Source organism: Betta splendens, chromosome 4 (genome assembly GCF_900634795.4).
Source record: "Betta splendens chromosome 4, fBetSpl5.4, whole genome shotgun sequence".
NCBI lineage: Eukaryota > Metazoa > Chordata > Actinopteri > Anabantiformes > Osphronemidae > Betta > Betta splendens.
The window spans coordinates 4,544,837-4,563,200 of record NC_040884.2 but is presented as its reverse complement, the minus strand read 5'-3'; the positions used below and the strand labels follow the sequence as shown (position 1 = coordinate 4,563,200).

The 18,364-nt window shown below is 44.9% G+C and overlaps 1 protein-coding gene and 1 long non-coding RNA gene across 2 annotated transcripts; one reads left to right on the top strand and one right to left on the bottom strand.

Annotated features, from left to right (window-relative positions):
* Positions 1-580: 580 nt before the first annotated feature.
* foxd3 (forkhead box D3) lies at positions 581-2,598 on the bottom strand. The gene has a single exon (XM_029147559.3). The coding sequence runs from the start codon at positions 2,149-2,151 to the stop codon at positions 955-957; it is 1,197 nt and encodes a 398-aa protein (XP_029003392.1). The 5' UTR covers positions 2,152-2,598; the 3' UTR covers positions 581-954.
* Positions 2,599-2,810: 212 nt separating this feature from the next.
* On the top strand, positions 2,811-6,249 carry LOC129603962 (uncharacterized). The gene is made up of 2 exons (XR_008694418.1): positions 2,811-3,285; positions 3,888-6,249. It is a non-coding gene; the product is annotated as an uncharacterized LOC129603962 (long non-coding RNA).
* Positions 6,250-18,364: the final 12,115 nt, after the last annotated feature.

Sequence of the window (18,364 nt, the reverse complement as noted above, 5' to 3'; positions counted from 1 at the left end):
CGTCCATTTAAATTATATCTATAAAAGTTCTGACATTTTTCTTACTTCATATTTATATAACATAATTTAAAAACGTCCTCGTAAATTTAAATTCATTTCAAACTTTAAAAGGCAAAACCTTGTCTCATATTTCACCCTAAAGTTGAAATTTTAGTTTTAAAATCTAATAATAAAATGTGATGTAGGTGACTGTTTAGCTGTTGCCGTGAAATCAATCTGTTGTTATGGCTCATCCAATATAATAATAACAATAATAATATTGGTTATTACATTAAATACAAATGGTCCCTTTTTTAAAATATCAACTATCCCTAGGAATTCTTAATAATCATTAATCTATGAAATGACAAGTAAGTAAATTAAGTTGCAATATTCAGTACATGGTAGTTTTTGTCTACAGAAAAAAATAAGAATTTCTCGTCTTTTACATTTTTATTCCAAAGTAACATCTTAAAATATTTATTATGTTAAAAATAATTCAACAACCTGTTTATCTGGATCTAATAATGAGTTAATAATGGAAATTTGATTGGAATTCTTTCTTGGATTTATTTACAAATAAATTCAGTTTACAACACAATATAGCTACATAGAATTACATATATTTATTTTTTGTTATAAACATAGTCTATTTTTCTCTTGCAGAGATTTTTGTGTCTTGAATTTTTTATGTCCACTCCAGCTCCCGATACAAAAACAAAATGTAAAAGAATTACCACAGGTTTCAACAGGAACCAAAGAAAAAAGACAGATGAAAGTAAAACAGGTAAAATCGTCTTATTTTACAAATATTTACAAATATTACCTGTACAGAAATTTGTCCATGTTTCTATTGTCTGTTTCAACACTTTACATGGCTACAGAGTCCAGTGCTGCCTATTTGTGCTGTTCACACTTCACCCCTTCGAGAATGTCTTTATAAAAAATATAAGATTCGTTTTTACTGGCTGTAAGTCACTGTGAAGGCCATTTAGACACTGCCGCGGCCGCTGCTGAAGGTAAAACGTGTCCAGAAATAATATTCGACGGCACACTGAGGATGGGAGCGATAGCGGCTGAGGTCCGGGTCAGAGACAGGGACTGCGCGCTCAGCAGGGCCGACTGAACGGTCACAGGAGGCCGCAGGAAAGCCTGAGCTGCGCCCGGCGAGGACGACGAGGCGCTGGAGACCCCGATGATGTTCTCTATGCTGAAAGACGGCCTGTTGGACGGCTCCGACTTGATCATGGACGCCGTGCTCAGGCTGTTGAGCTGGAGTTGAAGGCTCGGGCTGAGCTGGGAGTTGAACGCCTTTCTGTTCAGCTCGGCCGAGGGCAGCAGCGGGACGCCCGGCGGCAGCATGGGACCCACGGGGGGGATGTAGGGGTACTGCAGCGCTGCTGGGTGGGAGTACGCGGCCGGGTGGATCCCGTAGTGCCTCCCGTACGGGCCCCCGAGGCTGTACGCGCCGAAGCTCTGCATCATGAGCGCGGTCTGGTCCCTGAGCACGTCCGGCTGAACTCTCTTGAACCTTTTCCTCCTCCTGAGGAAGCTGCCGTTGTCGAACATGTCCTCCGAAGCCGGGTCCAGGGTCCAGTAGTTGCCCTTCCCGGGGTTGCCGGGCTCCCGGGGGATTTTCACAAAACAGTCGTTGAGCGACAGATTGTGGCGGATGGAGTTCTGCCACGCGGGGAACTTCTCCCGGTAATACGGGAAGCGGTTGCTGATGAACTCGCAGATGCCGCTGAGCGTCAGCTTCTTCTGCGGACTCTGGAGGATGGCCATGGTGATGAGGGCGATGTAGGAGTACGGCGGCTTCACCAGGCTGCTTTTGGGCTTCTGGACCGCCGCCCCCGGCGCGGCGCTCCCGTCGTGACCCTCTCCCTTCCCGGGGCCCGCCTCCCCCTCGCCGGAGCTTTCGCAGCACGGGCTGCCGCCGCCGGAGCCCGTCTCCTCCTTCTCCACCTCGATCTCGTCTTCCACCTCATCGTCCCCCACCTCCTCTCGCAGGTCGTGCAGGATGCCTCCCCCCGGGCTGTCGCAGTCGCTGTCCATCCTCTCCATGCCCTCCTCGTCTCCCTCGCCCACCACGTCGATGTCCACGTCCTCCGCCGTGAGCACAGTTTGGCCGGACATGTCGCTGGCTCTGTCGCTGGCCCCAGACAGGGTCATCTCACGGCTTACTTGGAGCTTACAAGTCTATTGGAGCCGGAACGGCCGGGTTCGGGGGGACCGGTCCGCGCGCAAACGCGGCGGCTCTGTTGCACTTCTCGTCGCCGCTGTCAAGAGATCGGATGTCTCTCAAGGTCTAAATGCGGTCGGTGGATCGTTCAGTCGGTGAGGCCGAACAGACACTTCAACTTCTACAAATATTTCTCCCGTCGGCGGCCCGCGTGGAACCTGCGCGTCTTTCCTCGAAGTTCTTCGCAGACGGCTCGACTTTTGCGCCCCGACGTCGCGTCTCGGCGCGTGTAGCTCCTATAGGAGGGATATTTGGAGAACCGAGTCGAGGTGACACATGCTGCTTTTAAAGGCCGGAGCTTTTAAAAGGACTGTCTGATAGATTACTTTTCCCAGTATAAGATATACTATCAGCGCAGGACACGTGGTTTGGTGACGACACACGCCCCCTCTCGTCTCGTCTCTTCTCCTCCCTCCCTCCCTCCCTCCCTCCACCCTCCTCTGCTCTCTGTTAAACCATGCAAACTGGAGTTGTTTCATGGATTTGTCAACAATGGGACATCAGCAATGCTGCTTTCCGCTGATTTCTGTGTTCGTCCGTCATAGGCCATTTAACGGTGGCAGAGGGAGGGGGGGAGGGAGGAGGGGGGGGGAGAAAATTGGCCCGCGTGATTGAAAGATCTGACGCGCGTTAACGCGAATGCGTAAAATCATTCCAAACCTGTAACTTTGCGAACGCAAACTCCGCCGAATGCTGCAGAAAGAACACGACGACAGATAAGTTCTCCAAATCCTCCGCTTTGCTCTTTTATTGCTTTTTGTGAAGTAGTGCATGCGTGTGTTTCTTTAACAGCAGAGTCGCCGCACGTTACTCTGCGCCTGCGAGACTCACTCGCGACTGTTGCAATGCAACATTTTAACTTTGTTTATTTGATGCTGAATCGCATGCCTTGATATTTCCATCTTTCCAGCCCGCCGTGTCAATCCCAGCTGCGAATGCAAAGCATGTATTCAAGTCTATTTATTCCCGCAGGATTAGCCGAAGGTGGGAAGAATATTGAGCAGCAGCGGCAGCGGCGACAATGAATGGGGAGAATAAAGACCTCCTTTACGAGTTTGGAAGAGGTGCTAACGACCCCAATCATTGCATGTTTTTACATTTGAAAAAAGTAGGAAATGCGGGCAGCGGGTGAATGCAAAGAGAGCGTTTATTCACAAGCATGAAGGTGAGCGGTGTAGGCTGGGCTCGGGGAGAGGAGAGGAGAGGAGAGGAGAGGACGGCGGAGCGGAGGGACGGCGTGAGGACAGCTTGGGAAGACGCGTGAAACGCGAGGCTGCCGTGTTTCACCTGACGTCCGGAGCGACTCACGCGGGCCCCGGTCTCTTAAAGCAAAACGTGTAGTTAATTGAGAAAATAGGATTTCCAGGATGTGCCACAAGCGATTTAAACCTGTAATTGATTTTATCGGAAGTTCTTTAGCAGGTTAATCAAAATATCTATAATCGGCAGCAGTTGGTTGTTTGGGGCAAAAGCTTAATTTTAATGAATGAAACATCCGAATTCTGACAATCGTGACCAAAGGAAGATCTGTATTATTATTATTATTATTATTATTATTATTATTATTATTATTATTATTATTATTATTATTATTATTATTATTATTATATTCATATTTATTATATTCAAATTATACATTTGTCGACAATTTTATTTGTGTTTTCAGCTGCGCAGGGAGGTGAAATTCTGAGACTCACAACAGTCAATGATGTCTTGAGTGTAGGTCGAAGAAGTGAAACGGGCTCTGGGTCCATGTTGTGCTCATCTCTTAAGACCGCTGAGATCTGCAGGTTCGTCACCGCGGCTCATTAAGCTGCTTTGTCCTGTTTGTCGACAGGATGCACGCGTGTTTATGGCAGCACATACATTTTCTAGCTTTCTCCGTATGGACGTTTTTCAGACGATTCGAATTTTGAGTCTTAAAAAACTTCCATATCGCTGGAGACCAAACGGAAAAATATTTAATTTTTCTATTTTTTATTTAAATTCGAAATGCGGTCATGCTAATTATACAAAATATTTTAGTACATTTCATTTCATCAGCAACAGAACTTCACTGACACGGACATATATTTAAATAAGACTTTTTTTCCTCATCGAATAACAATTTAAATTTGGATAAAGGCAGTTTAAAACAAAGGCACAAAGCTGCTTTAGTAGCAGCCAGGTGACATTTGTTGGTGCTTTTTTTACTTCAAAGAATCAGCCACTGTCTTAACTCATCTCTCTTTCTTTGTTTGTGTGGAGAGACAGGTGGAGTCAGTCCTCCTCTAAAAAGCCAGAGTTGCAGTGTTGTGTGAAAGGCGGCGTAACTGCTGATATAACCCGCCCGAACAGCACCGAGAGGGGGCTTCAAACCCGTCCTTCCCGTGATCTTTTGAAGCCTCATAAATCCGCTTTTATACCTCCGCAGTTTGTTAATGAAATGTACGTTTTAAGCACACATGCACGTCTTAGCTCGACAAAACCTTTTAGTATAATAAGCCAACTCGCTCCGGCATGAAACCATTAGGAGGCGGGGGTGCAGGGGACAGACAGAAGAGACGGCGGCGGAGCAGCGGCAGCACAGGTGATGGAGAGGGAACCGTCAGCACACGTGATCGCTGCAAACTACCTGCAAGGTCACCGAACAAATAATTGTGATCATAATAATGCGACGCTCCACTGATTCCTGGGGGAGGATTTATTTAATCCACGTGTAGGCTACCCCTCCCTCTTCTTTCACTGGGGTCAGAGGTCAGGGTCATCTGCAGAAAGGTGTTGGTTCATGCACAAAGGCGCTTCAGCAGAGGGGCTCGAAGGCGAAACGGACGTGTATTATATACACTCCACGATACATCAACTATTTGAAGCGTTTTTATCTTTCAAAATTTAAATAACACAATAATTAGTTCAAAAAATTAAAACAATTTGATAATATAAATTATTATTTTTTTCGCTTATTTGGAGACAAATTAAACTAAAAATGAAAGATATTTAGGGCACCGACTATTAAAGAGATGAAAACGGGTTAAGATTATTTTTTGTCTAAAAGGTAAATTTCCATCAAATATTCATTGTTTCATCGTTTTATTTTAATACGCAACTCGTTTATGACTATATTCAAATGATGGTTATTTTTTTATTCTTTGTTGTCTCCTCGTTTATGGTCTTGGTCTCTCAAACAAAATCCTACATGTCACGCATCTTTTTTTCATCATGTCCCGGTAGAGACATGACACACTTCATATCAATTATTTATCATTTATTGAAATCTCAATTAGCCCAACAAATACTCCGGTTGTGTGTTCCTTGAATCTGAAACGACAAACGTGAGACTTCTCATGAAAAATTAAAATCCTCTTTGCCTGACTTGCATTTTTGCGTGGAAATAAAGCATTTGTAAGACCAGATTTTAATTAATGACTGTGGGTGAGGGAGCAGTTGGGGGCAGCAGCCAGTAAAACGATATGATAAACTAATGGCATTATTAGCGCGCCATTAGGCTGTGTTAATTATTTTACACCAGTAACCAAATCTTCAGCTTGTCACAATTAATAAAACAAAAATGCTCCAAACGTGAAAGTCCCACGACAGCAACACGGTGATAATACACGGAAATACTGAATATTTATTTTCCCTAATTTGTTTTAATGTTGAACCAAAGCGGCAGAGCCTTGAACGACGCGTGAGCTCTCGGCTGTTTTTTCCCCTCTTCTTTTTTGGAAATCACAATGTCCAGCTCTTCTCAAAGAATCCACTCTATCAACCTGCGAGTTTCTGTCAAACAATATGATGGAGCTCGTTCTTAACCCTCCCTCCTGCAGGATCAGCCCGAGCCAGAACCAGCCGTCACAACAAAGCGCGGAGGGCCGAAAATAGACACTGATCCACGTGCGTAAAGACGCAACAGCAGATCGAGCTGGAGAGTTACAGCAGGCCACGCTGACGGAAGCCGTTGACCTGCACCTTACTCATCTATTTATTTATTCACTGTTTCCTTAAACAGCTGTTGACACCCAGTGTAAAAATAAAAGCGTAAAAACATATATCTGCTGTTGGACGTTTTTGACTTTGCCCAATTGATTGGCGACAAATAGAGCAGTTGTCAACATCTGGATTTGAACTTGGCCCAGTTTTTTTAGAAATCTATAGGCTGTTTATAAACACATCTGTTTATAGTGACTTTGGACTTTTGTGGTAAAAGATAAAATATCATATTTAGGCAGAATCTATAATGAAGTCATATTCTCCTGGTTAAAATAACAAATTATGATAAATGTGTCTTACGCCTCTAATAAATATCAATGTGAGAGAAGAAGAGTGTTGTCGAAAATGATTTTGCACCATTGTGCAACTTTGACGAGTTGCGCTCACACTAACTGCTCCATGAATCTGACGGACGCAGAACCTTCCTGCAGCTCTAGGAGGTGAATATCTACTTTCATGGAAATCCCATTTACTTGTGACTCACTTCTTCCATTCAAACAATTATTAAAGCGTGATGCCGTGTGTAACATGGTGCCGACCTCCGGCGGCACCCCTCCTCTCCCCGCTGTCCGCCGGTGGGAAACCCCGGAGAGGCTGCATGCACGCTGCGGTCGCTGGTGGGAAAGTGACACCTAGGGATGAATGCAGGCGGATTACCATGGCAATGTGCACTTGTTAAGTACGTGCCATGTTACCCCGTTTGTAGCCTCATTGTCATTCAGATTAAGGCCGAGAAGTTGCACATCGGTGTATCACGGCGGTGTGTGAGCGCGGCGATTCGGGCTGTAAACAGTGCAAATTGGCCCTGTTGAGTGCATTCATCACGGTGTCAAAACTCATGCTGCCTGGCTTTGCACCAAATTATTGTCTGCATAACGCCACGGTAAACAATGTGCTAATAAAGACGAGGCTGTCGAATAGTTGTGGTAGTTAACGGCAACAGAAATGCAACACAAATCCCCGGAATCCGCGCAAAGGTCGCATTTAGAACCCTGTCGGCTCGTTTTACCCTCAAATAAAGTCAATACTGACCCAAACATTTATATTTCGTTTTAAGCCAAAAACAAAACGAAGAAAACTCGATTTGTGGGTTATGAGGGTTTAAAAGGCGGCAGCTTTATCTTATAATTCACATCAAAAGGGAAGTGTCATTCGGTGCGACCCCTGAACTCAATATCCCTCTGCCCATCGATGCATACGTAGGAAACATCACAGTAAATTACCTCCTACACGCCGCCTGCTCGGCCCATAATAATATTCTCTCACATAATCTGTCAGGTTCCTCACTCAGACACTTTACCTCCTCTTGAACCCAGTTACGGCATTTATAAAAGAAGAAGATGATGATGGTGGGGAAAGCTCTTTATACCTAAGAAGCGTGATGTTTTGATTTTATGATTGGCTGAACTAAAAACGGCCCAAAAGTCTGTGTCTTTATGCTCAGCGTTGTTACAAAGAAGCTGTCAAATCAACACCGCTAATAAAACACTAGTCACCTGAAACACGCACTTTCTCCCCTGTTTTGCATCTCCGGCTGTTATTTCCTCCACAAAGAGCCTCTCTGCCTGTTATTCCAGTGGGGGAGTGAATACCTCACATCCCAATCAAAGTCTTTGTGCTGTCTCTTGAAATTAAGGCCTGCACCTTTAAATTGTCAATTACTCCGAGGTTAAGTGGACTGAATAGACCCAGTGATTCAAATCAGGTGTTACAATTTACTGCACATCTGACTTCATTTAATTTTGGCATGAGTAGACGGCGCAGTGCCTCCAGTTGTTACACAGAAGGAATATTTATTCACACCAAAGACACAGTTGTTTATGAAATAATAAATTAACTGTAACACTGTTCTGTCTGAGCATCAGTGTTAATGTAATGTCATGTTTTCAGCCTGAAAACAACATCCCTAGCTTTGCGATGCAGTGTCAGAGCTACAGTATGAATATTATGGTTAAAGTAAGGTTTATTTTGAACACAAGTTTGACCTAAAATTTATTTAAGTTAAGACACACGCTCAAAACTTAAATATGTCAGTTGCATTTTTTTAATAACAGTTTGAATTTCAGCCAGCAATTCATTTCTGACAGTTTTAGTCAGAGAAATGCTCCTAATATACTATTATTATAGTATTATCTAAAAGGGTAAAGCTGCTCAGTTGACTCAGTTCATCACTAAACACTTATTGACTTATGACGCATTCACGTGGAGGCAGCAGTTCGTTTTTGCAGAGGCTCTTTTATGCTTTTGATCCTGTCAGGAAACAACTGACCACACTTTCCATCAGCTGATTCCTAATTAGTTTAGAGAACTTCAGGAAAACGTCCCTCTGCTGTTGTCTTGTTTCGTTTCCAGACCAACTCCAAGTTTACTTTAATTTAGACGAGGACAACCATCAAACGCTGGCGCCTAATGGACGCTAAACGAAGCCGTTAAACGGCTGATGACGCAGAAAAGGCCCTTTTGCAAGATGGATGAATTTCTTAAGTTGTTATTTCAGCATGTTGGTGTATGTTTTGGAAGTGTCACAAGGTTCCAGCATTTATCTTAACTAAATAAACCAGTTTAACATTAATCCAGGGTCTTTTTACAGTATTACAGTGTTTACTCATGTGTTTCACTGCATGATTAGACGTGTCTGAATAATAAAGTTAGCGCCCAAACAAAGTTGCACCCCGAGTCCAGAGTTAGCCACACTAGCATCAATATTTTACGTTCCCTCAAGAATCCTCTTTAAAGATGCAATCAATGGCTCCTATTCATTATCCATGTGTATGTCTTCTAGGTATGGCCTTTGTCATTAAGCAATAATTCTCCCCTTCACAGTCCCACATTACTCTGCCGCTCCATACTTTTACAAATGCCTCGGGGCTATAAATACTAATGAAATCTCTTTGCTTAATTTGATTTTGCTGGTACACTTGCAGTTATGGCTGAACTTTCCCACGAGAGAGGCTGATTGAACACTTTCAAGTCCTTATGGAAGCAGGAAAACATTCCAAGAGCCGGGGAGATCATTTCCATAATTACCACGATTGGCAGCCTAATGACCTTCTGCGACAATAAAAAGATCTCTTGTTAATTCCATTTCTGTAGCTGACATTCAAGAGATTCCTGTCTTACATGTTTGAGGGTTCACAAGATAACAAGTGTACTTTTTTTCCCCCCTCCTCCCGTTTCCAGCGAGCAGAAGAGCCCCATTCAGTCCAGCTCCCCCCAACGCGCTGCAGTGATGCTCCTCTGTTCTGCCTCTCCCTGCTTTAGGCTGCACGGCTCGTCCGGCCTGCCCCAAAGTCGGATAATTTATGGGCCTGGGGGAGATTATAAAGATGGATGTTTGAGGCAATTCGCTCTCGTGTTGCGTTTTGAATGGTGGGATAGAAATGAAGTGCAGAATAATTAAAAAGATCACAGGTTCCCGCTCGCATGTAATAATGAGTGGCTCCAGAGGCAGCGTCCTCGGCCGCAGCGCCGGAGGAAAAGCCTTTGATTGGACCGAGGGCCCGCTCGGCCCGGCCCGGCCCGGTCCGGCCCAACGCACCGAGCCACAACGGGACGGTTTCACCAGCACCACACACACAGCGGCCGCACTGCAAATCACGCTCCGTGACGGTTTGAGGACCGTGTGCTTGTGCACGAGGCCGATCACAAGCAGATACTGTTGTCAGAGGAAGTGTGTGTGTGTGTGTGTGTGTGTGTGTGTGTGTGTGTGTGTGTGTGTGTGTGTGTGTGTGTGTGTGTGTGTGTGTGTGTGTGTGTGTGTGTGTGTGTGTGTGTGTGTGTGTGTGTGTGTGTGTGTGTGTGTGTTGGGGATGCTTGCTTGGATGTGTCAGGATGACTCAGAGCTGGCCTGAGAAGTGATGGGGGCGCCTGTTTGGAATATCTTTCACAGGGACCACAATGCCCAGAGTGTTGTCAGATGTTAAAATAAAATCCATCCGCTCTTTTGCACATGAACTGGTGTCAAAATGTACCGTCAGCCCCTTCAGCCTGCACAAGTGTGCGCTATTGTGCCCGAATCAGTTCCACTGAAGCCTTTTTATGCTCCTGCATGTTTGACATTATTGGTGAGATCTGCATCTGTTATTTATTTTTTTCGAAGCTGCTCAGTTTTGTCATTCTTCTTAGTGAAAATGAAGGACTTTTGTGGTGACAAACTTCAGACTGATTTGCAGTTCTTTTCTTGACACGACACTGCGTGATGGCAAACAGCCTCTGTGTTGTCATGTACACAACGCGGGTGTTCACATATTATGACTGAATAAAAAAAAAAAGGACGGCGCTGAAACAGAGCTGGAAACAGATGGCGTTATCTGTTACGGCTCCGCTCGGCCGGAGAGGGAAGCGAACGACACCTGGCAGCGAGAGCACATTGACTACTGCTCTGCTGGTCACTTGGTCAACTCAACATTGACACACACACACACGCGACCCCCAGTCCAGCTGCCTCCCCCACACACACACACACACACACACACACACACACACACACACACACACACACACACACACACACACACACACACACACACACACAGCAGTTCACCTACATTAGAGCTGATTTTGCACAGGTGACAGCTGTTCTGTAGAGCAGGATGTGTGTATGTGTATACTAAAGTTTGGCTTCATGGCCTTCGACATTATCATTAAATAAAGTTGAGGACACTTGATCAAAGGATTCACTTCCAGTGCTGCCGAAGGCCTGGTTTCTCCTCATCTACAAACTAGAACAGGTACCAGGAGGAACAGCGGGTTCTGCATTTCTTCTGTTATGTGTTTTTTTTGTATTCGTATTAGTAGAGGATTGCTTCAGTGTAGTTTGCTCTTAAGCTGCTTCCAAATGGGAGAAAACCAGCCGTGTGACTGGATCTGGGAGGGAAGCTCACGACAGCAAACTCAATTATCATGTTAGAATTCTGCCTGAAAACAATCTATACTAGGCATTAGTGCGGTTCCTGTCAGATGACTTGTGTTAGGGGCCTAATGCTGTTTCAAACACTTCTTTTTTAAAGTTCTCAAATGTTTACAAAAGCGCCTAATGTGCTCAAATGCAATATTAGCAACCGCTGCTTTTTTGGTGCCGGCAGCAGCACTGACGCTCATGGAGAATCAAATGTGGCCGCGAGGAGTTGAAACTTTACTGCTTATGTTCATGTAGTAGTAAATTAGTCCTCGTGTGTTTATCCAGAGCAGCTGGAATGAACTGGGCTCAGACTTCGAGAGACATGATGCAGCGTTATCTCCCGTGTAACCCGTTTATCTGGCATTTGCTGGACTTGCGTAATCTCTCGCCCTCTCGTTTCCCCTGCAGGGACTCGTCCTCCTGGGTCAGGCTTTGCTGCATCCTGCGAGGGCCTTCAAACTTTCCGGGCGCTGACAAAGCCTCCATTCTCCTCCGTGTTGCTCTTCTCCATCACCCAGCTCCAGGGCACAGCGCATCGGCTCAGACCCCTGCATTGTACGGGCAAAACCACATATTAAATTTGGGCCGCATAAGCCGTTTCATTGAGCGACAGCAGGAATGCCTTTGCTGGGTCATTTGTCTGTGTACATGGTGTGGACACACATATGAAACAAAGCAAGCCAGTCAAGGATAATATTGAGGAAGTTACATACATTTGGAGTTGTGCAGCATCCGTCATTCCTGTTTCATGATCTCTTGGCACTGGAGCCGTCCGTGCAGATTCATGCCGCGGGAGCATTGTGAGCCTGTAGCTGCAAGCGAGCCAAAATGTCTCCCTGCATGTGTAATGTGTTGCACTTCATTAGGAATTCTGGATTTTCCCCATCAGGAATGTCAACTGAATAGAAAGAGAGGGAAACTAAGAGCGCTCTCTATCCACAGCAGACAATTAACAATGAATAGTAAAACCAAGCAGGGCTCCTGTGGAGAATTCATCACTCAGCGCATGAACGCAACTCGTTTGTTCATTTTAGTCGTTTGTAAGTTTTTATTCCTTGTCTGCGACTAGTTTAAGGTTTATCTTTATCCCTTTATAACTAACAATGTTGTGCTTCCTGTCCTGACTGTGACCAAAAAACATAATGGATCTGTGGCAGGAACCCAAACAAGCCTGTGACAGACAGATGAACATTAACGCCTGTCACCTGCAAAATGTACAGCTCTTGGTTTCATTATATAAAAATCAAGCTCTTAAGCTGAGACTGCAAAAGATAATGGATGGAGAATTTTCAACCATCCCTTTTTCTTCTGTAATATATTGAATAGATAATTATATATAAATATATAATTGTTTAATTAACTCAGTGCTGAGGGGAAAAAACTAAATTGCAACCAAAGTGCAAGAAGGCTACAGAGTCAAAAACAGCAAATAGGACAAACACATGCATCTGAATATGCATCATAATAACACAATCAAATTACACATGTGTTAATTATTATATCATTATTCCTTCAAAATGCTGAAGTGCTGGACATCACAGCCAAATGTCTCACACAGCGAATCACAAAACATGGCACGTAACCTGCATCATGTTTAGCTGAGGTGGGCTCATTACAGTAAAGTCCAAACACATTATTAGCTTTAGCAAACACTAGCAGTCTGTCACAGACCGTCAGTGTGCACCCGCCTCCATGGTCCTCGCTTAAAGTCCCGACATTCCTCACAATTCAGCTCATTAATGGCTCTGTAAACATTTAATTTATTTCAAAGGATCGTCCAGTTGCCCTAAATTGTATTTCTCTGAAACCAAAGTCATCTGATGGGAATTCCTCTATATGCTGTTGCTACAGTCCAAACACACGTTTAATACAGTCCACTTACATAATGCAATTATCTCTGCAGCTGAAACATCACATCTAGGTCCTGAGTGTGATCGCTATCAGCTCACATGATGGCCGACCGGCTGTGGCTGCACATCAGAGGCGTTTTACAATAATGCCTTCAATTTATTTACCACTGGCCAAGCAGTGAAGCAAATGTCATTACACTGGTTGAGGAATCAATCACAGCTGTAAAGAACACTAAGGTTTCAGATGACAGTTTATTTCTTTATGCTGTGTTTACAGCCTATTTTGACTTAAACAGTTTATGCAGCTTGTCAAAATGTCAGTTTAAGCTGAAATTCAATTGAAGGAAAACAGAACTGCTGCTGAGTCCGAGCCAGGCCTGAAAAACAGCAGTCATCTGTACATCGTAATGCAAATGAACCACTACAAGGACAAAACAAGAGATTTATGCTCAGCATGTAGACGTGTGCCAACAGAAACCAAGCAGACAGACCGTTAATGCTCATCAGCCGAGATCTAGTTTGTATCAGCCTCAACCAGAAACACCAGCTCCTCCTCTTGTTTCCCTCCAGGATTCTTATTTCTCTTCTTTACAGTAAGTTTATGCAGCAGAGTCATATATGATGACAGATTTTTCTATAATTTCATATTCTTCTTCTCTTGCACTATAAAAATCACTCTGCTCAAAATGTTAAAACTAGATTTTAGACAAGCAGAGTGAGAATTAGCACAACTCTGAAGGTTCAGCATCTGGGAACCATGAACGTCTGTACCGGAGGCTTGTGCCACTTCAAGTAAATGTTGTGCTTTAACATAGAGAACAGGAGTTTTAATCGACACAGTCATGGCAAGTTTCTGGGGTGTGAGTGAACATGCGTGTATTGTTTAACGTCATGCTCGTAGCCGCTCTGAGGCTGAGCCACTCTCTGCCTCTATGTCGCATTACTAATATTCCTTTCACTTAAAGAACATGTCTGCTGGCGACTCATATGTCCTCACGGGTCCCGCTGAAATGGGTCATTCAGCCGGCATCTGTCCCGCGATCCCTCAGCGCCGCGCCGCTCGTCCTGCGCTCGCGTCCGTCTGCTGTGGGTCGTGACCTTTGCTACTGTACTCTGTCACGCATATGTTTGCCCACGCGGCGTTGCCTCTGATTCCGCACCTCGCGTCCAACGCGGCCGCGCTGATTCTCCTGTCTCCAGCGTGTGCGGTTTCATCTCCCGGGTGTATTCTAGGCCTGTTACTCAGCTCTCACATGAGGATGACACACGGCTTCTGGTTTCACTATAAAATTAGGTTGACATCGATGGAGTCACAAATGTCACCATGTGGCCGCCCTGCGCTTCACAGCAGGACACAGAACTCAGTGTAAACGGGCCGAGACGTGACTGGAGCCCTATTCTGTGCTTCTTGTGTCTCAGTCTGTGTCATCAGACCAAACGTGGGACTCACCACGGTCAATTACTCTTTCAATTTTCATTTTTCCCTTTAACAATAGGATTTGAATGAAGCGTGTCAGTCAAGGATTTCTGGTGCTGAGGCCTCCTGTGTCAGGGCTCGCCTTCATTCATGAAGCCCAGACTTCTCTGAGACGGCGCTCAGTGTTCACCTGTACAATTAACAGCTATGAAATTCCACCAGATGAAGTCTCCAAATGCTGAAAACCCGCTCCCGTTATACAACAGAAACCCCGGCATCCGAGCAGCGTCGCGCTGCCATCCGTGAGTTGTCGCCCCTCCCCGTCCAGATCATTTGTTTCCAGTGGCTGAAGGTCTCTGTTGCCCAGTCCACGGCAGGGCCAAATTAAGAGGTGCAGCGCGATGGATGAGCGTGGAGCGCGTGAAGGATTGGCGGACAGGCCCAGATTTGTTCTGCATCCTCTTCCTCTTCTCCTCTCCTTCTGCAGCCTTCTGTCAGACAGATGATGTGCAAGGGAAATATTATTTGTTCTGTTTTCAGAGTTGATTCAGTCTCGTCTTCCTCGGCGCCGCTGTCTCAATCTGCGTGACAGGAGTGAGAGATGAAGCCAAAGTGGAAAAACCTATTTTAATTTTGGCTCCACAGCCGCAGCTCCGCACCTGAGAGGAATTATTTACAGTTAGGAGTCACGATGACGAGTGTGTAATACCTTAGCACGCAGCAAACGATCTGTAACACCAGGCTCTTCTAAATTAACACAAGGCGCTGCACCTGAAACAGCTACTGCGCAGTTGACACATTTGAAATGAAAAGATTGCCCCGTTTTACATAATTTCTTATAAAATGCGCAAAATATTAGTTATTTAGCTTTAAAAAGTTAAAGAAAACAAAATAGATTTTTGAATAACACAAAAGGGACGAAAAGGTTCGCTGTGCCAGGGCTCAAAGGCTACGACCTTTGACCCTGAATGTCTTGGAGCCCTGAGTGTTGTAACTGATGCCAAAAATTACAATAAATGATGCAATGGAGCAAATGTTTTTTTCATGCTTTTGTTATATTTGTCATTAGCAGTGGTGGTTCCCTATGGGTGTCGTGCATTACAGCGATTCCTTCCTGGAAGCAGTGAGGGAGTGAGTCATGAGGTCATCCTATAGGAAAGAATCACCACTCCACTTACAATAGCGTGGACTATGTGTCATTTCCACCACCACTGGACGTGAATGTGTGTGTGTGTGTGTGTGTGTGTGTGTGTGTGTGTGTGTGTGTGTGTGTGTGTGTGTGTGTGTGTGTGTGTGTGTGTGTGTGTGTGTGTGTGTGTCTGTTTCCTCCTCAGCCCTCATTTCACAGCCCTCTGCCGCCACTATTATTGTCATCACCTCTACCACTAACCTTAAATGTCAGTGGTATATCTCCTAATGGCCAATTAAACCCCTTGATTTTAGCCAAAATGGCATGATGAGGAATTATTTAACAGAGCCGGCCGGCTTACTTATCTGCAGATAGTAGTTCTTTAGCATTTGGTGGCATTTGGGACCCAGATCACAGGATAACTGCAGGTCATTTGTATGTTAATGATTCAGTGCCATGTAGTTAAGTTAGGTGTGTGGCTCAACGCCTCATTGGAGCAGAGAGTGGGGCCAATGCAGTCAGAAGCATAGACCTGAATCGAAGAGAGCGGACTTTAGATCGACGTAAACTAAAATCTCCGCTGGTTTGCACAACAGCCATCACTTGATTCCATAATTAATCTGGAGTTTTTGAAGCTTTGATCTTTAATATTTAATAGATTATTCACAAAGAATAAAAAGAATAATTTAACATAAAAATTTTCACGATGGCTCCGTTTGCTGACTGAAATCATGGACCCTAATGTCATATTGTGAACTGCTGCTTCTGAGGTCAGGGGTGAAATTTTACAAACACAATAAGGCATAAATGTAAAAATAGTAGTATAAGTATAAAATGACTAAAAAGCCACAAAACAAATGATGTGAAACCCTGTCCAGTTTGCACACATCTGGCCAGCTGCTGTTAGTGCTTGAACTCTTCGGGTCTCAGGCCGTAAAGTCATTCTCCCATTCAATCCGTTCATGATTCTTATTATTATGAACTATTTTCAAGCATAAATTCATTCCATTCCATTGGGATCCTAATGTGCACTCTTACTAAGGATGGAGTATAACTGAGACTAAACCGAGAACACATCAACATGTACCTTTGTCAAGTGTATTTTTCATCAGTGCAATTAGGGTTAAAATGTAATACAATGTTTTGGAGTTGAGAAATTAGCGGCTAATTCTAGGCTCAGGCTTTGTTTGCTGATACCTAACAATATAAAATAAACAGTTTGTCAGAGAAAACTGTTGCTGTGGCTTTGTTTTTAATTCTCAGCAATTCCCACATGTACTTTAACTCAGTGCAGGACTCGCCGGTGTTGTCTTCGCCTTCTGCAGCACTCCTAAAGAGAAAGCAGAAAGTTGTGTGAATGTTCTATGCAAATGTTTAGCGTATTAGCATACACAGTTGTAATTAAAGCTTAATTAGAGAGACAAATGGTGCCGTGAAGCTCTGCGCCTTGGCTCCGGAGTCTGTTTATCAGCAGCCCCTTGTTTAGTTGGCTAAAACAGGTTTATATGAAACAAGCGCCGCCGACTGCTGCATTAATTGTTATCATTGCCTTGGAAAGCAAATAGGTGCCATAGTGCTGCAGACTGTGAGGAGAGAGCCGGAGAGGGACCAGGACAAATTAGTGTGGAAAATGAGAGTGTCGAAATTGGAGAGGGATTAGCACAGGCGATAATGAAGCAATTAAAGAGTAAGCGCTCAGCACTCAGGTGCCTTTACTGAGCTGGTTCACTCCAGCTGCTTTCAGACGCTCCAATGCAAATATATCCCCAACGGTGAGGGGAGGTAACACTCTGTCTAATACATCACTGATGCAGACGGAGGGGAGAGCGAGGAGCGCGACATGCTGCAGCGTAATGCAACGTGACGCGCTACAACACAATCTGACACCACGCGACGCGGCGGAATGCAAAGCAGCAGCGCGGAGCACAAGGCACAGGGCGCAACATGCATGACAGCCAAGTCCGTCATATGCAGCAAAGCAGCAGCGTTGGGCGCGGCGGACCCACTGGTCCTGCAATACGCTGTAGAACTAATCCACTATTTGAAGTTATATAGAAAATGGGCTGAAGCCCCCAGAACCAGGCTCAGGGATGGTTCCCACCTGCTCCGACTGCTTGGGGATAGAAATAGAGAAAAAACAGGTAGCAAACGAAGAGCTACTGGGTTGGTTTACGGCACTTTGTGAATATTCTCATGATTGGTCACAGAAATAGAAGCACATCTCCACATCGTAGCTTCACAGAGAGGTCTCCTACTTATTTAGCTTTTCACGGTAACAGGACTAAGTAGTGGGTGAGTGGAAACACTGATGTGCTGCTGAAGGTTAATATTCGCAGCAGAACGATGGGGAAGAGGCAGCAAGAGCCAGAGGTGAGAGGAAGGGAAAAAATGTGATGGGGGGGGGGGGGGGGTTCTATATCGATGCCAGACGTCCATGGTTGGGGGTAATAAAGCCCCTCTCAAAGACAACAGTTCAGAAAGTCCTTTGTCCTCCTAAAAGAGCTTTTAATTTTTAACACAAACTTGCACTTAGGTATGCATGAACTTTGGTAAAATCCTGAGACATGTGTATAAAAGGGTTTAATAGATGACGGTCATGTGCTCTGCTGCCGGGTAATGATGTCAGCCTCTCCATCTCAGTCCTTCTCTGCCCCTCTTTGGGCTTCTTTGATAGAGGAGGGTCTAATGTAAATTTAATTTGGAGTGATGTATGGCAGGGACGGGCGAGTGAGTGAGACCGGGTGCTGGGCCTTGGGTTCAGGGGGGTCGGGGGCTGATGGGAAATTAGGGTTTGTGAGCAAAGGTGGGGATGGCTGAGAATGTGTGTGTGTGTGTGTGTGTGTGTGTGTGTGGGGGGGGGGGGGGGGGGGGGGGGGGC